Here is a 23808-nt window from a genome sequence, read left to right as displayed (position 1 = left end):
AGAATTTTAAATTTTTTTTTACTTTCGCGTGCGTTCGAAAGCGAAAGTTTCACGTGCGCACGTGAAACTAAACGCGATAGTTTCACGTGCGCACGCGAAACTAAACTTTATTTAATTTTTGCTCCACATCCCCTCAGGGGCTCCGTAGATTTATGAAAAAAAGTGGCTTTTTTGCATGAACAATCCGAAAGGGTAGTAAATTTAAAAAAACCACAAGGGTTAATGTCAAAATCATTATAGCATATTAAGTAAAGATCATGTTTCATGAAGATATTTTGTACATTTCTTAAAATTTCTTTATCATTAGTAATATGTGTTGCAAAGGACTTTATTTGGGCAACTTTAAAGACAATTTTCTCAATATTTAGATTTTTTGCACCCTCACATTCCAGATTTTCAAATAGTTGTATCTTGGCCAAATATTGTCCTATCCTAACAAACCATAATGGACAGCATTAATTTCAAAAAATTATTCATATGATTGGTTTTGTGGGCTAGGGTCACAAATATTTTAAGTGTTTTGATGGCAGGCTTTGGTTTGGTAATAAACAAACTAAAATATCATTCATTATTTAATGTAAGTCTTGACATGTGTTTCTCTTTCAGTTCACATTTTCAGTGTCTGAACTGTTGTAGAGATGTAAATGTCTTGAGGACACCTAAAATATGACAGTCAAGAGTAGTTATTTATTTAACAATTTTGGATCTATTAAAGCTTGAAGAGTTTTTTGGTTACTATAGGAGTGGATGGTGACTGCCTTGGCCAAAATCCACTCCCATTTTTACCTGAAAACCCAAAACAACACTTCAAAAAAAAAAAAAAAATAATAATAATAATAATAATCTGCATGTGAGTTGAGGGTGAGTTAATGATAAGTTTTAGTTTTTTTGGGTGAACTATCCTTTTATCTTTTTCCAAAGAATTTGTATATTTTAGCATATAGGAAATGTTCATCTTAAAATGTTTATGATAAATCATATTTTTCTCAGAAATTCTCATTGTTGTAAAATAGCTGCATGTGTTGTTTTTTGTAATTTGCATAAATACAAAGTTGTAAAATAAATGCTTTGCAAATATACTTTCAATATTACTTTTGTTTTTGGCATTGAAGTAATAGTAATGGGGGGAAATCGTTTTACTGTCACAAAAATGTCATAATGAAAGTCATGTCACGTTCTCACAGGTTATAAAGTGCTGCAGGTATGATTTATTCTTGTAGGTCAATCTGGAAGTCCAAAAAACCCCATACATTTCTTCCCATTTTAAACTGACAGGTGTTGGCCAACAAGATAATCTTCACAGATGAACACAACTTTTATGAATTTTGAAGTCTAAATGCGTTTACTAAAAATAAAACGCTAACCTTAGGCTACAAGCTAACTACACCACGGTCTCTCGACATCAACGTCATCACCACCAAGGTTCCAGCAGTTCTTTCAAACTTTGTTAACCAAAGAATTTTATTTAAGGAATTTAACCAAAACTAACCCCATAAAAAATATGGACTTCGGATTGGAAGTGCTCTCTCTCTCTCTCTCTCTCTCTTTATATATATATATATATATACGAAATATTCACGCAACAGAATGCAAGAGACCTGATTATTAAGGCAAAATCGATTTTTACGATAAAAAAAAAAATATTTCCATTGAAGCCAAAGTGATGAATGTGTACACAGACAGTCTTTATTGTAAAAGAGGTAGAGAATACAGGTGTTTCACTGTACAGAGAAAAGACAGCACTGTTGATATACGCATTCAAACGGTAAATAAAGACACACAAACACACCTCATTCAGATATTGGTACATACACGGACCCAGTAAAAAAGAGAAACGCGCACACGCACACACAAAACAAAAACAATCTTTGGAGTTTCTCTATTGCCCCGCTCACCCAAGCCAATTCTATCTGAGCTTTTTCCATAAACAATATAGCGCAGTGATAACATGAACAATATAATATAGAACTATAATGCATTTTATAAAGTTCCCCTATCAACACCCAGATATTGCAGTAACAAATAATAAAAAGTGATGTAGTGAAAACTGAAAAATAAAACTACAATAAAATACAAGATGGCAACTAAAAACCATTTTTTGCATTCAGCTCTTCCTCTCACGCGGACTCGCGAGCCTCATTCATGAATCACCAGCAGAACAAATCTGTGTTCAATCGTCTACATTTTTGCGTATGCCGAAACAATTTAATGATTTATGCAAGAAAGACTTTATGAACAATTTATACTGCTCTCATCATATTCAACGAGATCTATGCAAGAATGATTTACACAAACTCTTTCTGTGTGTGTTTCATGAATGAGGTTCAGTGTTAAAAACTAAAAACTGCAGTTGGGTAGAAGAGTGACCATCATTCTTTCGTCGTCACTTTTGTTCTCCGAGCCAGACGTCAGGGTCGATCAGTCGGAGTTGTCGGATTGATCGCTCCCGGGTGAGGCGGCGGAGGGGGGCGTGTTCTGCTCTTGCCAGTTACCATTAGTCTGCCGATAGAGCGAGAGAAACTGTACATGATTCACCCCATCACTTTATCATTTGTGACTAAAAATATCTCCATTATTGTGTCAGATAGACCTATTCACAAAACAAAGCATTCCTATAACCCCCTTTCTTGAGGTATACTAATGTTTACAGAGTGATGAAGAAATGTTAACATGCATTTGAATGTTAAATTGGCTATTTACTCTTAATCGGTTGGTAGACAGCTCTGTTGTAACTACATTGCAGTGCTCACTTCCAGCACAGATTGTATTTAATACAGAAAGAAAAAAGACCCCAAACCATCTAATTGGTTTTTTATATTTTTATTACAAAGCTCATATTAGGGCTGTCCTCGACTAAGGATTTACATATTCGAATCAGAATTGTCGAATCTTTTGATAGTCGACCGATAGTCGAATCATCTATGTTTGTGTGCATGGGTTGGGAGGGGGTCAGACCAGGTACAAATTGATAACTTTTATTTTCTTTCACAAGCAGCACACATAAACAAGTTTCTGATTAAGTTACCAAAACTGTCTTTCAAGTGATGAACAAAGACAAAACTGACGATGCATGTGTATATTTTTAAGGTAAAATGTAAGGCAACATCTGTTTAATTATTCCTCATAACATTTTAAAGCCACGATCTACAGAACATCACACAAAAAACATTTTGATAACTAAAATATAACCTTTGTTATAAAAATATAACAAAGGTGATCCTGCCTTGGAAACCTCGGCTAATTCTGTGTTTTTATTCAATTTGTAGATTAAGCGCGTCAAAGCAGTCATGACCAAAAAAAAAACGACAAATGAGAAATGACAAATAATTTGTGATTGTTACTGCAAAATATAAAAACTAAGCTTTATATACAATTCATAAAAACACTGAAATTAATGATTTTATAGACACTACGCGCTATTATTTAGCACAGAAATACCTGCTTGCTTTCACTTTGATCATCTCAGTTCACTTTAGATACAGAAACAACTGATGATATTATTTATTTCAGGAATCTCTTTTCTATCATTTGAAAGTGAACATCGACCAAAATATTAAATCACAAGAAAGACAGTCGTGTCAGGCATAAATATAGGTTCGGTGCAGATATTTTCCGTTTCATCACCTAAATGTAAAGAAATGCCTTACCTGTTTTGTAGTTTAACTTATGACAAGATAACCACTCTGTTTTAAATACATTTTAAAAACGTATACCCGTTGAAAACATCCGTTTTTTAATGTTTAGTTTGATGAACTTCTAAATATGAGACGAAGAGCACCTAGCACGTTCGGCTGAATTGCATGCGCAAGCATGGCCAGCACGCAATAGTGCAAAATCTATACAACGAAAAGCAATCCAAAATGTACAGACTTAAATTAGATCAGAGTTTACGTTTATAATAAATGCATTTTTTTAATAAAAAAAGGTCAGAAGTAACAAAGTGCAAAACAAATGTGCAAAATGCCTCAAAGTGCACGAAAACAAAACACAAGCCAAATAGATAAATCAGATAACCCAGAGTGATTTATAAATAAAATAAAATAAAGATTTTTTAAAAGAATGAAAGTATAGCCAGAATTGCCAGCTTTTTCTTTTAAATGTAGAAACAAAGAGGCAATGGTTTATTAACATAGGAACCTCTTATGGACGTGTACCCCGATCGCAGGGGTTGCTGGATTTATTAACGCATTTTAAAAATATTTATTGAAAGCTGATACTTCACATATTATTTGCAGAATTATAATAATATGCTGTATATTAATATATTGGGAGAAAGCTGTTATATGTGAAATCAGAGTTCTGCACAGTGCACCCATATATGGCCAAAATTAAAGGATCCTCATTTCATAACACATCTGCGATGATTCGACTGTGAGATTGGATGTCGAATCAGGCTTCTCCTATCGATGAATCGAATCTTCGACTATTCGGGGTCACCCCTAGCTCATATTGTAAAAGTGCTTATTTTGTTTGAATTAAATGATGAGCTGTATTTTGCATTGAAGCAAGTGAAATTTGCATTAGGAATTTATTTTTAACTGCACCGCTTTGTTTTCGTCACTCTTATGATTGCCAAGTTTTGTTTTTTGTATAATGCATGATGTAAATATAATGCAAATATTAATTATGTTTTTTAAAAATGCTTTTCGTTTTAATTTGTGATACATTCTTTGTATAAACAAATAAAGAACTAGTTTACCCAACAATTTATAGTTATATGAAAATGATAGTTTTTCCAAAAAAGTGAAAATTATTTCATCAATTACTTACCTTTAAGTTGTTCCCTACCTGTATACATTTATTTGTTCTGCTGAACACAAATTAAGATATTTAAAAAAAATATTAATAACCAAACAGATCTGGGGCATCATTCACTTGTTTTCAATAGTGCCCCAGATCTGTTTGGTAACAAATCTACTTGTTTGTGTTTATCAGAACAAAGAAATGTATACAGGTTTTAAACAACTTGAGGGTGAGTTGATACCATATTTTTTTATGAACTATCCCTAACTTTAACTCTTTCCCCGCCAGCCTTTTTTAAAAATCTACTTTTAAACAAAAAAAAGTTTCATCCCATCTTTATTTGTTCTCTTTTATCACCTATCAAATATGGGTAGTTTTCTTAAAAAACACAAAAGCTGAGATAATTGCACTTTTAAAAGAGACCAGGTTTATCAAAACATACACAAAGTATTTACTGATGATGTGTTTTATAAGTTGTGTAAGAGCACCACATAGTGGATAATAGCAGAAATATAGATTGCTGAAATAACTCATCAATAGTGGGGAAAGAGTTAAATAATATCCTGTATCATATTTGTATATATTTGTAAAGGCTTTGACTAGCATATTTGAAAAGTAATGTGTTACTTTTCCTTATAAAATGGGGCTGTTGAATGCTGTATTCTGATTGGCTGAGAAATGTTTCATGGGTGTTGATTATTTTTCTGTAAACCACACACCTAACCTTTTAAATGTCTTAAAAATTAGGCACCCGAGCAATTTTTGTGGTAACCGTGGTATAAGAGGAATAATTGACTCCGGTCCTTTGAATTATTTGTACTTCATCAAAGTGTTTTAGTTGGCTAAATTTTACTTAAAAATACAACTAGTTTTTAACCCTTAATACTCAAGTACATTAAAAACGTAGCACTTTCTTATTAACACTAAAGCATAACTTTTCAGGGCCGTTTCCCGGACATGGTTCGATTAAACCAGGACTAGGCATTAGTTATATTAGGACATTTAAGTAGTTTTACTGAAACAAACCTTTCAAAAAACAATACTGGTGTGTATCTTAAGACAAAAAAATGGCACTGATATATGTTAAGATATGTAAGTGCAAAGTGTTTTTAAATTAAGACAGCTCAAACATAAATTTTAGTCTGGGACTAGCATAAGGACTGTCTGGGAAACTGCCCATAAGTTACTTAGTATATTAGATTTTTAGGGGTGACCCCGAATAGTCGAAGATTCGATGCATCGATAGGAGAAGCCTGATTCGACTACCAATCTCACAGTCGAATCGTCGCAGATGTGTTATGAAATGAGGATCCTTTAATTTTGGCCGTATATGGGTGCACTGTGCACAACTCTGATTTCACATATAACAGCTTTCTCCCAATATATTAATATACAGCATATTATTATAATTCTGCAAATAATATGTGAAGTATCAGCTTTCAATAAATATTTTTAAAATGCGTTAATAAATCCAGCAACCCCTGCGGGCTACACATCCATAAGAGGTTCCTATGTTAATAAACCATTGCCTCTTTGTTTTTACATTTAAAAGCAAAAGCTGGCAATTTTGGCTATATGTTCATTCTTTTAATAATTTCTTTATTTTATTTTATTTTATTTATAAATCACTCTGGGTTATCTGATGTATCTATTTGGGTTTTGTTTTGTTTTCGTGCACGCACATATTTGTTCTGCACTTTGTTACTTCTGACCTTATTTTATTTTAAAAAAATGTATTTATTATAAACGTAAATTCTGATCTAATTTAAGTCTGTACATTTTGGATTGCTTTTTGTTGTATAGATTTTGCACTATTGCGTGCTGGCCATGCTTGCGCATGCAATTTAGCCGAACGTGCTAGGTGCGCTTCGTCTCATATTTAGAAGTTCATCAAACTAAAACATTAAAAACGGATGTTTTCAACGGGTAGAAGTTTTTAAAATGTATTAAAAACATAGTGATTATCTTGTCAAAAGTGAAACTACAAAATAGGTAAGCCGTTTCTTTAAATTTCGGTGATGAAACGGAAAATATCTGCACCGAACCTATATTTATGCCTGACACGACGGTCTTTCTTGTGATTAGGGGCCAAGCCCGCAGGGCGGCAGGCCACTATTGCGTTTGATGGTTTTCTTATTATTATTATTATTATTATTATTAGGGGTCAAGCACCGAAGGTGCTGAGACACCTATTGCAATTGTTAGTATTATTATTAGGGGTCAAGCACCGAAGGTGCTGAGACACCTATTGCTATTGTTAGTATTATTATTATTATTATTCTTACTCTTGTCCAATGGGAGTCTATGGCAGCCCTATGAACCATAAGTAGTAGAATGATGAAATTTGGCACAATTGTAGTGCTGGTCCTAAATAGTCATGTGACCAATAATGGGGTCTCTAGCAGTAACTCTATAGCGCCACCAGCAGATCAAAAATTCAATGTTCGAACTGTTATAACTAATGATACATTTGAACTATGAAAATTCTACTTAGTACACGTGATTGCCCTTCTCACATTAATTGATTTTAATACCTTACAGTAAGACTCCTCCCATTACAGTAGTGGCCATTTTGAAATATACAGTTGTTTGTTTTTTCGCTACTCCTCATTCAAATTTTGTTCAATTGTTATGAAGTTTGTCACAGATGATCTTTGTAGTGAGCTGCATAGAAATGACCGAACAGAATTTTGATATTTATCTTTGTTCAAAAGTAATAAATGCGTGAACTTAACGAGGTTGATGCAATAATGGTTCTGAAGCTGTACTTCGGTCATTCTTTGATCAATTGAAATGAAATTTGGTACACTTCATGTTGACCATGAATTGGGGGTCCATATCAATTTTGGTGACAGCGCCACCTATGGGTCATGAGATATGAAAATAGGCTATTTTTGCCCATAACTTCTGAACTGTTTGTCAGAAAATTATGATCTTGATGTCTATGGATTGCTTACATCATGCCGCATCTGTCGATGTGTATTATGCCGGGTTTGACCAAACCGCCTGTCCGCCATTTTGAAATTTCAGATAAATTGTTATATTTTTTGAACTATTGGACATATCCGCGCAAAAAGTGGTAAGGAGCTTTGACATGATGTCCTGAAGGTACCTGGGAAGTCAGAGTACAGCACCACCTAGGGGTAATAAACTATAATAGTTCTTATGGAACCCTTTATAACTTTGGAATACTTTGTCTGATATCAATTTCTTTCTGAAATTGTATTCACTGGTTTATGCCGGTTGCAACGATACCTCATTTGTCATTTTCCAACATTCTGTTCATGTATTATTGTAAAGCATTTGGTAGATGATTTTTCCGCTACTCCTTTTACAAATTTTGTTTATTTTTTGCCAGGTTCTGCTCGTATAATGTTTGGAGCAATCCGCACAGAAATGACTGAACAGATTTTTGATATTCTGTTCTCTTTCTTAGAAATACCACTCCAAAGTTGACCGTGCCTGTGACGTTGTCTATTTGTCATAGTAAATGAATGTGACTGTATATTACATTGTATAGCATTACTATACAGAATGATGTTCTTGTCTTCAATTTCAGTTGAACTCATGTACATTGTATTTATGTTATTTCTACTTCTGCTGTGTCAATTCTGCATCTTTGGTGATTGACATATGTCAATCCTTGCAGATATCTAATCTTTTTCTGCTGCCCCATGAACTGTGTCAACTGAGTGGCGCATCCAGGAAAGCACATGCATTGAGATTCTGAGTTCTTGGGTTCGAATCCCACCTGAGTCGTAAATTAGGTTTTTCTATTAATGTTTTGTTCTTTCTCATCAATTCTTCTCAACCTGTCTGTAGTTCACATATGTTATATTTTTCCATGTTTGCTGTTGTTGCTCTGCATTGTGGTGGTTCTGCTCTATGATTCCTGAGCCTTGCGTGTTTGATGCGCTTTATGGTGCTTGCTGTGCTTTGTGAGCTTGCTGTGCTTTGTGTGCTTGCTGTGCTTTGTGAGTTTGCTGTCTTTGTGTGCTTGCTGTGCTTTCTGAGCTTGCTGTGCTTTCTGAGCTTGCTGTGCTTTGTGTGCTTGGTGAGCTTGCTGTGCATTTTGAGCTTGCTGTGTTTTTCAGCTTGCTGTGCTTGGTGTGCTTGCTATGCTTGGTGTGCTTGCTGTGCTTGGTAAGCCTGCTGTGGTTTGTGAGCTTGTTGTGCTTTTTGAGCTTGCTGTGCTTTGTGTGTTTGATGTGCTTTGTGTGCTTGCTGTGTTTTGTGAGCTTACTGTGCTTTGTGTGCTTGCTATGCTTTGTGAGCTTGCTGTGCTTTGTGAGCTTGCTGTGCTCTGTGAGCGTGCTGTGCTTTGTGTGCTTGCTGTGCTTTGTGAGCTTGCTGTGCTTTGTGAGCTTGCTGTGCTTTGTGTGCCTGCTGTGCTTTTTGTGCTGGCTGTGCTTTGTGTGCTTGGTGAGCTTGCTGTGCTTTGTGTGCTTGCTGTGCTTTGTGAGCTTGCTGTGATTTGTGATCTTGCTGTGTTTTGTGTGCTTGCTGTGCTTGCTTTGGGTGCTCATTATTGCGCTGAAGGTGCTTGGCCCCGAGTTGCTGCTTGCAGCTATATTTATTATTATTATTCTTACTCTTGTCCAATGGGAGTCTATGGCAGCCCTATGAACCATAAGTAGTAGAATGATGAAATTTGGCACAATTGTAGTGGTGGTCCTAAATAGTCATGTGACCAATAATGGGGTCTCTAGCAGTAACTCTATAGCGCCACCAGCAGATCAAAAATTCAATGTTCGAACTGTTATAACTAATGATACATTTGAACTATGAAAATTCTACTTAGTACACGTGATTGCCCTTCTCACATTAATTGATTTTAATACCTTACAGTAAGACTCCTCCCATTACAGTAGTGGCCATTTTGAAATGTACAGTTGTTTGTTTTTTCGCTACTCCTCATTCAAATTTGGTTCAATTGTTATGAAGTTTGTCACAGATGATCTTTGTAGTGAGCTGCATAGAAATGACCGAACAGAATTTTGATATTTATCTTTATGCAAAAGTAATAAATGCGTGAACTTAACGAGGTTGATGCAATAATGGTTCTGAAGCTGTACCTCGGTCATTCTTTGATCAGTTGAAATGAAATTTGGTACACTTCATGTTGACCATGAACTGGGGGTCCATATCAAATTTGGTGACAGCGCCACCTATGGGTCATGAGATATGAAAATAGGCTATTTTTGCCCATAACTTCTGAACTGTTTGTCAGAAAATTATGATCTTGATGTCTATGGATTGCTTGGCTCATGCCGCATCTGTCGATGTGTATTATGCCGGGTTTGACCAAACCGCCTGTCCGCCATTTTGAAATTTCACATGAATTGTTATATTTTTTGAACTATTGCACATATCCGTGCAAAAAGTGGTAAGGAGCTTTGACATGATGTCCTGAAGGTACCTGGGAAGTCAGAGTACAGCGCCACCTAGGGGTAATAAACTATAACAGTTCTTATGTAACTGCTTATAACTTCGGAATACTTTGTCTGATATGAATTTCTTTCTGAAATTGTATTCACTGGTTTATGCCGGTTGCAACGATACCTCATTTGTCATTTTCCAAAATTCTGTTCATGTATTATTGTAAAGCATTTGGTAGATGATTTTTCCGCTACTCCTTTTACAAATTTTGTTTATTTTTTGCCAGGTTCTGCTTGTATAATGTTTGGAGCAATCCGCACAGAAATGACTGAACAGATTTTTGATATTCTGTTCTCTTTCTTAGAAATACCACTCCAAAGTTGACCGTGCCTGTGACGTTGTCTATTTGCCATAGTAAATTAATATGACTGTATATTACATTGTATAGCATTACTATACATAATGATCTGCTTGTCTTCAATTTCAATTTCACTTGAACTCATGTACATTGTATTTATGTTATTTCTACTACTGCTGTGTCAATTCTGCATCTTTGGTGATTGACATATGTCAATCCTTGCAGATATCTAATCTTTTTCTGCTGCCTCATGAACTGTGTCAACTGAGTGGCGCATCTAGTTAAACCACATGCATTGAGATTCTGAGTTCCTGGGTTCGAATCCCACCTGAGTCATGATGTTTTATTCTTCCTCATCAATTCTTCTTAACCTGTCTGTAGTTCACATGTGTTCTATTTTTCCATGTTTGCTGTTGTTGCTCTGCATTGTGGTGCTTCTGCTGTGTCTTTCCTGCATCTTTGGTGATTGACATATGTTAATCCTTTCAGCTCTCAAATCTCTTGTCTGCTACCTCATGAACTGTGTCAACCGAGTGGCGTATCTAGTTAAACCACATGCATTGAGATTCTGAGTTCCTGGGTTCGAATCCCACCTGAGTCATGACGTTTTGTTCTTCCTCATCAATTCTTCTCAACCTGTCTGTAGTTCACATTTGTTCTATTTTTCCATGTTTGCTGTTGTTGCTCTGCATTGTGGTGGTTCTTGCTGTGCTTTGTGTGCTTGCTGTGCTTTGTGTGCTTGCTGTGCTTTGTGAGCTTGCTGTGCTTTGTGTGCCTGCTGTGATTTGTGTGCTTGCTGTGCTTTGTGTGCCTGCTGTGATTTGTGTAATTGCTGTGCTTTGTGTTCTTGCTGTGCTTTGTGTGCTTGCTGTGCTTTGTGTGCTTGCTGTGCTTTGTGTGCTTGCTGTGCTTTGTGAGCTTGCTGTGATTTGTGTGCTTGCTCTGCTTTGTGTGCTGGTTGTGCTTTGTGAGCTTGCTGTGCTTTGTGAGCTTGCTGTGCTTTGTGTGCCTGCTGTGATTTGTGTGCTTGCTGTGCTTTGTGTGCTTGCTGTGCTTTGTGAACTTGCTGTGATTTGTGAGCTTGCTGTGCTTTGTGTGCTTGCTGTGCTTGCTTTGGGTGCTCATTATTTCGCTGAAGGTGCTTGGCCCCGAGTTGCTGCTTGCAGCTATATTTATTATTATATTTCTTCTTCCCCAATGGGAGTCTATGGCAGCCCTATGAACCGTACATAGGAAAATGAAACAAATTTGGCACACTTGTAGTGGTGGTCCTAAATAGTCATGTGACCAACTATGGGGTCTCTAGCATTAACTCTATAGCGCCACCAACACTTCAAAAATTCAATATTCAAATGGTTATAACTGTAGAATCATTTGATCAACAAAAACTCTACCTACTACATCTGATTCCTCTCCTCACGCTCTTTACAATGACCACCTTACATTAAGACTCCACCCATTACAGTAGCGGCCATTTTGAAAAGTACAGTATTTTGCTTTTTCGCTACTACTTTTGCAGCGTTCATTGCATTGTTACGCAATTTGGCACAGAGAATCTTTGGACCGAGCCGCAGAGAAATGACCGAACAGAATTTTGATTTTTATCTTTGTTCAAAAGTAATAATTGCATACATTTATCGATGTCGACCCAAAATTCGTTCTGAGTCATTATCTCGGTCATTCTTTGATCAATTGAAATGAAACTTGGTACCCTTCATAAGGACCATGAACAGGGGTACCATGCCAAATTTGAGGACAGCGCCACCTATGGGTCATGAGATATGAAAAATGGCTATTTTTGCCCATAACTCTTGAAATGTTTGATAGAAAATTATGATCTTAGTGTCTATAGATTCCTTGGCTCATGACCAATCTGTCGATATATATTATGCCGGAAATGACCAAACCGCCTGTCCACTATTTTGAATTTGGTTTTAAATTGGGATAACTATTATTCTATATAATCAACCCATTCTCACCAAAAAGCGTACAAATGACACGCAGTGTGATTATCGTGCAATAGATACGCCAAATTCCGATTTTGCGTGCATATGATACGCCAGTCCTTCCCATTCACTTATATGGCGAATCGTTTCGTGACGTTTTATTTATTGTTATCTAATTTGTTTTCTGTTTTTTTTTACCATTTTCGCTTGGGTTTAGGGTTAGAACAACTTTTTGTTATATAAAAATGACATCCTAACCCAAACCCCAACTCTAACCCCAACTCCAAGCGACCATGGCTTAAATATACATAAAAACATAGAGAAACCTGTATATTAAATAACCTGCTTAAATAAATGTGAAATCTAACCCTAAACCCAAGCGAAAATGGTTTAAAAAACAGAAAACAAATTAGAAAACAATAAATAAAACGTCACGAAACGATTCGCCATATAAGTGAATGGGAAGGACTGGCGTATCATATGCACGCAAAGTCGGAATTTGGCATATCTATTGCGCGATGATCGCACTGCGTGTCATTTGTGCGCATCTTGGTGAGAACGGGTTGATATAATGTATCGGCACAAAAATCGGTAGGAAGCATCGGTATGATGTCCTGAAGGTACCTGGAAAATCTGAAGACAGCGCCACCTAGGGTTCATAAACTATATAAAACAGCCCATAACTTCTGAAAACTTTGTCTGATATTCATTTTCTTTGTGAATTTTTATTCACTGGTTTATGTCGATTGCAACGATATCTCATTTGTCAGTTTTCAACATTCTGTTCATATCTTATTTCATAGCATATGTGCAGTAGTTTTTTCGCTACTACTTTTGCAAATTAAGTCTTTTTTATGCCAGGCTCTGCTCACATAAACTTTGAAGCAATCCACACAGAAATGACCAAACACATTTTTGATATTCTCTGCCATTCCCGAGAAATACCTGTCCAAAGTTGACTGTCCCTGTGACATTGTCTCTTCGTCATATTAAATTATTATGACTGTATTGTAACATGTTGTGCATTCCTATACAAACATGTTTTTCTTGAATTAAACTTTAACTCTTCTCACTTAAACTATCTGATTCTCATATAAATTGTAATTTTGTTATTTCTGCTCTGCAATGTCATGTCTGCACCTTCTTTCCTCCATTTGAATGCTTGCAGCTCTGAAAACCTTGGCTAGCTACACTGCCTGTGTAGCTCAGTCTATTAAATCGCATGCATCAAAACTCAGAGGTTAAGGGTTCGAATCCCATCTGATGCATGTGTTATGTTTTTCTATTAATATTTGTTTTGAGTTTATTCTCACCTATTATTCTCAACCAGTCTGTTTTCCATGTTCTGCACGGCTTGCAATTTGGTGGCCAAGCATCATCACCAGTTCAAAAATGCAGTAGCGGCCATTTTGAAAAGTACAGTATTCAGTTTTTTTGCTACTACTTTTGCAGTGTTTGTTTAATTGTTACACAATTTGGCTCAGATTATCTTTGGACCGAGCCACATAGAAATGACCAAACAGAATTTTGATATTTATCTTTGTTCAAAAGGAATACATTTGTCAACAGGAATAACTTTTAAACCATTTAATCAACTAAACTTCTATGGAGAATATTTGATGGGGTAATCTATGCCTTCCCAGTAGCTCAACCAAATGCGTGATGGGCATGAAATCCAGAGGTTGTGGGTTCAAATCCAGCGTAGGGCAACAATTAAAATGGTTGACAAATTTCTGTCATGTAGAGTCAAATGTTCGAACAGGTTTGACTACCTACAGGGGATTTAAAAAAATATTCTGTTCTTTGATAAAAATCTCTCCAAACTTGAACATACACATTGTCACTACAGCAATCTAGCTTAAGCAGCTAGCTGTATGTATGTGGTCTACCCTGTAGCTCAACCAGATGAGTGACAGGTGTGAAACCTGGAGATCATGGGTTCAAATCCTGGCTAGGGCAGCAATTGAAGTCTCTTACTTTAGAGTCAAAAGCTTTAATTCATGATTTGTATTTTACTTTATTAGTTTTACAGGTTTTATTTCATTTGTGCTCTTTTGGTTTAAGTCTCATGTGTAACATGTATGATGCTTTGGTGGTTCAATTGTTTTCTAGGTCAGCATTGGACTAATCGGTCCTTCTTTCAGCATGCAAATAAATATTATACTTCAAAATTTTTATTTTTTCATTATGTTCATTCTCATCTGAGTCCTGTGTGCTGATAGTTCCCATACATATCTGCTACATTGCATTCTTCAATTGCATGTCCTTTCAGCTTCGTTGCGTGTTGCAGGACCATTGTTGCTTGGCCCCGTATCGCTGTCTACAGCTATATTTTAATATTCTCGTCGGTGTTCACTTTCAAATGATAGAAAAGAGATTCCTGAAATAAATAATATCAGTTGTTTCTGTATCTAAAGTGAATGGAGATGATCAAAGTGAAAGCAAGCAGGTATTTCTGTGCTAAATAATAACGCGTAGTGTCTATAAAATCATTAATTTCAGTGTTTTTATGAATTGTATATAAAGCTTATAGTTTTTATAATTTGCAGTAACAATCACAAATTATTTGTCATTTCTCTGTCGTTTTTTTGGTCATGACTGCTTTGACGCGCTTAATCTCCAAATTAAATAAAAACACTGAATTAGCCGAGGTTTCCAAGGCAGGTTTCCAATATAACCTTTGTTATAGTTTTAGGTTTACTTATCAAAATGTTTTTTTTTGTGTGATGTTCTGTAGATCGTGGCATTAAAATGTTATGAGGAATAATTAAACAAATGTTGCCTTACATTTTACGTTAACAATAAATAAATGCATCGTCAGTTTTGTCTTCGTTCATCACTTGAAAGACAGTTTTGGTCACTTAATCAGAAACTTGTTTATGTGTGCTGCTTGTGAAAGAAAATAAAAGTTATCAATTTGTACCTGGTCTGACCCCCTCCCAACCCATGCACACACACATAGATGATTCGACTATCGGTCGACTATGAAAAGATTCGACAATTCTGATTCGAATATGTAAATCCTTAGTCGAGGACAGCCCTATAGATTTTTAATGAAATTAGTATTAAATTAAATATACCTGAGCACCCATGTGATAGGGTGGCTGATCGCCGTTCATTGGTGGAACTCCGAGGAAGCAGTCAGCCGACCCCGACAGTGAGAACGATCCTGAGCCTGTCAGTAACAAACGGAATAAAACAATGAATTTGAATGCATTTTTTATGTCTTATCATGTTTTTTACAGTGTGTTACTACAATCAGGATTTTTGCAGCAGATACCAAGTACAGATTTCTTGTCATCATAATCAGACAATACCAATGCCCGATACTGATACTTCAAGCTGATATGTAAGCTCTTTGATGACTGTAACTGTTAACCTTTTTTAAGATAAAGTAATACCACAGATGTTGTCTTTTGTTTGCAGAAATTAGGTAGCTTACATTAATAATGTTTTAATAGAGAATCAAATAATTTGTCAATCTCATGATTGAATATGATCTTCTAATTAAATATGCCTTTAAAATGCTTATGCCTGTTAAAATTACAAAAATAAAACACTTCACAGTGTTCACTGTTTGAATTAAATATACATTGATTTTTATAAAAGTACAACAGTTCTCCAGTCAAAAGCAGAGCGTGATATTCTCTTTATTATTGATAAATGAATTAGGTTACTTTAGCTTTAAATGATTAATCAATTTTCTTAAAAAAAAAAAAAAAATCCAGATAATTTACTCACCACCATGTCATCCAAAATGTTGATGTCTTTCTTTGTTCAGTCGAGAAGAAATTAATTTTTTTAGAGAAAAACATTCCAGGATTCTTCTCATTTTAATGGACTTTAATGGACCCCAATACAGTTTTAATGCAGTTTAAAATTGCAGTTTCAAAGGACTCGAAAAGATCCCAAACGAGGCAAAAGGGTCTTATTTAGCAAAACGATTGTCATTTTTGACAAGAAAAATAACTTCTCGTCTTCCTCTGGTTTTGTGACGCGCCAGCGCGACTTCACGTAATACGTCATCAATTTAAGAGGTCACGGATGACGTATCGGAACTACGCCCCAGTGTTTACAAGTGTGGAGAAAGAGGACCATTCCAAAGTTGTTGTATGTCGAATGATACTAATTAATGTTAGGGCTGGGCAAAAAAAAAAATCGATTTTCCGATTAATCGTTTTTTTTAAAACGTGGTTTAATAAAAATTGATTCTCAAAGAGCAGAATCGATTTTTTTTCTTTCATATTTATTTCCGCAAACATTGAACGAAAGATTAACTTTAATCTAATTACTAGTCTTCTTCAATGTTAGTGTTGTGGCTTTTAATTTTTTTTATTAACTACCCACTTGTAAACTGCTGTTTACTGTTTTTTTTAATTAATATAGTATTTGTATTAAATCTATATTCATTGAGTTGAATCGAGAATCGAGTATAAAAACCTACCCGAGAACCAGAATCGAAAATTGAATCGAGAATCGAAATCGAATCGATTTGATAGCTTGTGAATCGAAATCAAATCGATCTGGAACATCTGAATCGATACCCAGCCCTAATTAATGTCTTTGTGTCAGTTTATTATTTAAAATGGTCCGCAAATGTGTGTTTCATACATGTTACACGTGACCTTTCCACGGCATTACGCAATTACGTGGGGTCGCGATGGCGCATCACACAGCCGGAGGAAGACGAGAAGTTGTGGTTTAAAAGTGCATATTTTTAATTTTTCTTGTCAAAAATGACAATCGTTTCGCTAGATAAGACCCTTATGCCTCATTTGGGATAATTTAGAGTCCTTTGAAACTGCAATTTTAAAGTACATTTCATGATAAGTGTTGGGGTCCATTAAAGTCCATTAAAATGAGAAAAATCCTGGAATGTTTTCCTCCAAAAACAAAACCTCCTCCGGACCGAACAAAGAAAAACATCAACACCCTGTATGACATGGTGGTGAGTAAATCATCTGGATTTTTTTTTAAATGGCCTAATCCTTTAAGACGCGAGAGTGCTAAATGACAGGCTCTCTGTATGCGCGTCAGGTGTACGCGGACAAGAGCAGCTGCGAGTAAAATTAAAGTTTAAACCGTCAAAACTTTAAAACCAATGTGAATAATAAACATTTGAAGTAATGACTGCGATAAATATAAGACGCATCGCGCTGCATGTTAGGACTGGAGCGCGCCATCATTGAAAATACACATATCTCTGTAAAGGCAAAGAGAGAATCCAAATTTGCAGGTCGGTTTGTAAAAAATGCTGGCACTGCGTAAAAATGGTCTCAAATTGCACCTGCATTCAAGAGCCCTGTGATGACAGAAGTAAATAGTAAGATCGGTTCATGAGATCTGCAAATTTAGCAAGTATCAATCCAGTCATTTATTAGCAATGATCGACCGATACCAATCTAAGGAGCATCCCTAGTTACTACTAAGATTCACAACTCTTCCTTGTTTTGTAAGTATAAGTGTTGAGACCAAGAAGGTTTAGTAGGATCTTTGATTAAATCAAAAGAAAAGTCTAATGTTGCTTAATTCCACAAATTATGAACATGCAGTATTTTATGAAATACAGACTTAAACTAACCGGTGGAGTTTGGAGTATGGGGCGACTCCTCGCTCTGTGTTGCTCCTAAGGCAGTCTTCATGGCATACAGATTGGCCTCTTCCTGGAACTTCCCAATGTTCTTCTTATAGCGAATCCTCTTGTTGCCAAACCAGTTGGACACCTGTTCCGAATTCAGAGCTAAAATGAGACTGACGTCCTTTTGGTGACTCAGCACATTGAAACCCAAGCAACTGCAAATCTTAAAAAAATAAAAATGTATGAGAGCAGAAAGACGTTAGGAGGTCTTACCTGAGACACAGTGATAGCGCACTGCTTGGCCAGCTCTTCTTTGGCTTCTTCACTTGGGTAAGGGTTTGATAGATGTGAATAGAAGTACTCGTTCAACACCTCGGTGGCCTGTTTACTAAAATTGCGCCGTTTACGTCTGACAACACAAGAAACGATAAGAGTCAAGTAAAAAAAGCATTTTAAAATCAACGTCATGCATCATGCATTCAACAAGCGTGCACCTGGCATCCAGGAAGCGCGAGCGCAGGATCATGACAGCTTCACAGGTGCTCTGCTTCAGCTGCGTCTGGATGGAGCTGAACTTGCGGTGAATGATGGCCACCATGCGTTCGATCTCGCGCGGAGATACGGGCCGTGTGCGAGACTGCTCTCTCAGCAGATTCATTACATGGGTGGTGAACTCACTGCAGGCCTGCAAACAGTAATGACATTATTAACCATCTCGTGAGATTTAAATCGACATTACCGATGACTAGCTGGTTATATGATAATGTGTAGATTTTAGTGGTAATAAATTACAAATTACTAAATAAAAGTGAAGCTATGTCAACAAAAATGTTTTTGTTTAGTATGAATCTAGTAGTTTCTAGTGACTTCCATTTACGGAAAGTCTACGAAGTGACAAAATCAAGCCAACGCTTCGTAACAAACTGCTATGTGTAGCTGGATTTTGAACCATTGAGATCTTGCTGTGGGCGGGGCCACACAGTATGACATCAGCGATATGTACCTGCTCATATTTTTCCAGCTCTGTGTGGTAAATGTTCCGAATTTGGCTCAACTTGCTTTTATAGTCGGAGTGCTCCAATGAGCTGTCGGGAGACATCCCGCCGGAGCTGGTTGCCGCAGAGACTGCGGCAGCGGCTCCGCCCCCTTTTTCCGGACCGGCTACACCTTCGGCTAGCAGCATGTTGTCCAGCCGCACAAGTTGTGGGTCTGGAGGTTCCTCTTCCTGAGCGTTTCTCATAGAAAGGCCTAAAATGACAAGTTTATCTAATGTTAAGCAACAGATAGTTCTGGAATATCGATCGATTATAGAAAAATTCCCAGAATATATCGTTCTAGCATCCACTTTGCAATATGTCACATCAATGCAGCAATGTAGAAACCTAAAAATATTTCAATCTACAATACGTATACATTTATTTTATAAACTAGTGTAGATGTAATTTCTTGGTGGTTACACATCTTTTTATTTGATTTGTTGCTGCACATTGTTGACATGTGCACGACAAAATTATCAGAGCAACTACTTTTCTCCCAAAGTTATCTTTCCAAAGCTTAATAAGAAAAGCAAGGCACAAGCGAAACGGCTTTTTATTTCCCAGGCTGATGCGGTACACTTATTAAAGAAAAATGAATTCATCTAAAAAGTCATCATGCATTTCACACCACAATATACATCACAAGAAAACAAAATATTGCAAGTCTAGGTTTTCCTAAAATCACACAGCCCCACTTCCATTCATGCCAAAATCAACAATACAGTAAAAGTGACAATGCAATAAAGTGATATTTATTTTACTTTATTTAAAAAAGTGTATGTTTTCTTAGTTTGTTGTTGTAAATGTCCCAATGGGAACAGAGATTGTTTCATTTAATTAAACGTTCATTTTATATATTTTAATTGCATTCTTGAGTTATTAAAAATGGAACTGCTTAAAGGTATTGCGGAGGATTTTCTTTTTCCGGGTGGATCATGAAGACTATTGGTCCTCCTAGTTGTCAATCAGGAGTAGGGCTGGGCAAAAAAAATAGATTTTCCGATTAATCGTTTTTTAAAACGTGGTCTAATAAAAATCGATTCTCAAAGAGCAGAATCGATTTTTTTTTCTTTCATATTTTTTCCACAAACATTTAACATAAGATTAACTTTAATCTAATTACTAGTCTTCTTCAACGTAAGTGTTGTGGCTTTTAATTTTTTTATTAATTACCCACTTGTAAACTGCTGTTCACTGTTCTTTTTTTATTAATATACTATTTGTATTAAATCTATATTCATTGATTTGAATCGAGAATCGAGTATAAAAACATACCCGAGAACCAGAATCGAAAATTTAATCGAGAATCGGAATCAAATCGATTTGATAGCGTGTGAATCGAAATCGAATCGATCTGGAACATCTGAATCATAGGGCTGGGCAAAAAAAAATTGACTTTTCGATTAATCGTTTTTAAAAACGTGCTCGATTCAGAATCGATTCTCAAAGAGCAGAATCGATTTTTTTCCCCATATTTTTTCTGCAAACACTGAACGCAAGATTAACGTTAATCAAATTACTAGTCTTCTTCACTAGTTGTCACCCTCTTTTTTGCCTTGCGAGATGTTACCAAGGAGCCTGTCATTCTTTCATTCAGTCTTTATGGCGGTTTAAGGTGCTTCATCGATGTTGATGCCACCTTCACATAAAAAGTAAGAGGTATGGAAGCATTTTAGATTTCGCAAGCAAGACGACAACGTTAGTGTTGTGGCTTTTAATTTCTTTTTATTAATTACCCACTATTAAACTGCTGTTTACTGTTCTATTTATATAGTATTTGTATTAAATCTATATTCATTGGGACTTCCGGTTATGGCGACGTGCTGACGAGACGCGCGAGTGGGCTCCGCTGTCATTATATTAAGCTTTATTGATTACTACCCCTGTTTCATTTAAAATTCGTTCATTGTTTGTTCTTAAAGTGAACGTTGTCTGTAATGTCGCCTAAACCAGCAAAGCAAAAGCCGAAAAAATCAACAGATGCTGTGTCAGATTCCGAGGGCCTGGAAGAAGGCTCGCATGGCGAAGAAAACTTGTCACCGCGTTACGGAGACCAAACTAGCGGTTTCCACGCTGACACAAGGGATATTCTTCAAGCAATACATTCAGTGAGAGTTGACATGACTTCTCAATTTGAATCCGTTCTTTCAGCTGTACAAGATATTAAAAACCAAGTTGCGGAGTGTTTCGGAAGACTGACGCAGACGGAGGAACGCATTTCACAGGCCGAAGATTCGATTACTACACTTCAATCGACGACCTGCGCTCTCGAAAAGAAAGTTGCAGCACTTACTTGGAAAATAGATGACCTGGAGAATCGTAGCCGACGCTCCAATCTGAGACTCGTAGGTTTACCAGAAAAATCAGAAGGCAGTGACGCATGTGCATTCTTAGAAAGCTGGTTACCTGAGGCGCTAGACATGGAGCCACTACGAAAACCCCTGGCCATAGAGAGGGCACACAGGATCGGCGGTACGCGAGGATCTGATACAAGCAGGAATTCAACGCCGAGAGTGATGATCGCGAAGTTTTTGGATTACAGAGATAAGGAGCGTGTAATGAATGCGGCCAGAGTGAAGAAAGACGTGTTGTTCCAAAATCACCGAGTCATGTTTTTCCCAGACCTTTCTGCTGAAGTAAATAAGCAACGGAAACAATTCGAAGAAGTCAAAAGGAAGCTGCGAGCTAAGAGGATACAATATGGATTCATCTTTCCAGCGCGCCTCCGAGTGACTGTAAATGGCCAATCTCACGTTTTTCAAACTCCATCCGAAGTTGACGCTTTTCTAACGAACATGTAACGTGAGTCTTTGCCTCAATGATTCGTTCACACTGAGCAACAAGAGAATAATGGACGGTTATTAATGGGACATATTTCCTATAAGGGGACAAGGTAATTTCAGCGAAGCACAGGTGGGATGCGTTCTATCGTTCCATTTGGATGGGGGAAGCTAGAAGTAAAGTAGTGTGTGGGTTTGCTGGTGGTTCTCGGCGAACTACTGTTGTAGTGTTTAAATGTTTTTGTTGGTTAATGTTTCTAATTGTGTTGTATTTTAGTTTTATTCTACATTGTCATAAGGTACAGGTTATTTTCTGTTTTAAAGCTAAGGAGAGCATCGTATTATTTGTTACTATAAGATATAGCAGGGGCCTTTGGGGTTAAGTTTATTTCTTGGAACTGTAGGGGGCTGCATACTTTTACTAAAATTAAACAAGTAATGACTAGACTAAAGCAGCTTCAATCTAAAATTGTTTTTCTCCAAGAAACACATTTAATGTGTAAGGACGTATGTAGAATCCGTAATAGATGGCCTGGTCAAGTGTTTTCGGCTTCTTTTAGTTCGCAAGCACGAGGGGTTATAACATTAATACATAAATCAGTTCCATTTCAAGTAAATAAAACAATACAGGACCCATCAGGTAGATATTTAATTGTTCAAGGGACTTTATTATCTAAATCACTGATTCTTGTCAATGTTTATGGTCCCAATGAGGACCTCCCTAAATTCTATAGTAACCTTTTTCTGACTTTATCCAGCCTTTCTGGGCTCTATGTAATTGGTGGGGATTTCAATTGTACACTGGACCCAATTAGAGACCGCTCTTCTGGTATTGATCAGTCACACAGACAGACCAGAAAAACCATTCACTATTTTATAAAGGACCTAAACCTACTAGAAGTATGGAGACAGCTACATCCTAAAGATATTCAGTACTCTTGCTTTTCTAGAACACACCAGTCTTACTCCAGAATTGATTATTTCCTGATTTCAGCAACTATTATGACATATATAACTGACTGCCTTTATGATACGATTGTAATTTCAGATCACGCCCCTATATTATTTACATATAGTGACCCTAGGTTATCAGGTAACCCTCCAATATGGAGATTTCACCCTAAATGGCTTCTAGACGAAAAATTTTGCTAAGACATCAAACAACAGATAGAACTATATTTTGATATTAACACAACTCAAACCTCAGCCTGTACCAGATGGGAGGCTTTTAAAGTATTCATTAGAGGTGTTCTTATTAGTATCACAAGCAGTAAATCAAAAAGCCACAAGAAAGAATTAACTACGCTCGAAACAAAAATTAAACTCCTTGAAAAAAACTTACCAGATAAAGATGATTTGGCCATTCATCAAGAATTGTTAACTCTTAGAACTAAATATAATGAATTATCTGCCAAAAAAGCAGCCGCCAGTCTTATGATGTTAAGGCAAAATTATTATGATCAAGGCGAAAAAGCGGGCAAATTGTTAGCTTGGAGAATTAAACAAAATCAATCTGAAAGAACAATAAATTCTATTGAAGATCAAAAGGGGAATATCACTAGTGACCCGACTGAAATAAACAAGACTTTTAAATTCTATTTTGAGACCCTATACACCTCTGAATATTTAAACAATGGTGCACAAACAACCTTTCTGGATAGTTTATCCATACCTAATCTTTCTGAAGAGGCAAAAAAGTCCATGGACATAGATATTTCAGAAGAAGAAATAATAGAAGCTATTGATAGTTTAACATCAGGTCGAACACCAGGACCAGACGGTCTTAATGTTGACTTTTACAAGAAATTTAAAAGAAAACTTGTCCCACCAATTTTAGAAATGTTTAAAGAAACCTTTGAAAATGGTGTGCTTCCAGACACTTTAAGAAACGCCTTAATTATATTACTTCCTGAACCTAATAAAATAATTACTAAATGTGAATCATTTCGGCCAATTTCACTACTTAACACCGATGTCAAGATACTGA

At 36.4% G+C, this 23808-nt stretch overlaps 1 protein-coding gene across 1 annotated transcript in view; it reads right to left on the bottom strand.

Annotated features, from left to right (window-relative positions):
* Positions 1–1661: 1661 nt before the first annotated feature.
* The window catches only part of pbx2 (pre-B-cell leukemia homeobox 2), a 27393-nt gene continuing 5246 nt past the window's right edge, over positions 1662–23808 (bottom strand). Inside the window, exons 3-8 of the mRNA XM_055211346.2 lie at positions 19008–19252; positions 18499–18689; positions 18278–18413; positions 18008–18149; positions 15507–15601; positions 1662–2499 (exon numbers count right to left, since the gene is read on the bottom strand). Coding sequence (XP_055067321.1) covers positions 2419–2499; positions 15507–15601; positions 18008–18149; positions 18278–18413; positions 18499–18689; positions 19008–19252 — 890 coding nt within the window. The 3' untranslated portion in view covers positions 1662–2418. The remainder of the gene's footprint in view (positions 2500–15506; positions 15602–18007; positions 18150–18277; positions 18414–18498; positions 18690–19007; positions 19253–23808) is intronic.

This window comes from Misgurnus anguillicaudatus, chromosome 10, assembly GCF_027580225.2.
Source record: "Misgurnus anguillicaudatus chromosome 10, ASM2758022v2, whole genome shotgun sequence".
NCBI classification, from domain to species: Eukaryota; Metazoa; Chordata; class Actinopteri; order Cypriniformes; family Cobitidae; genus Misgurnus; species Misgurnus anguillicaudatus.
Note: the sequence above shows the minus strand (reverse complement) of the source record. Positions and strands in the feature narration are given on the sequence as shown.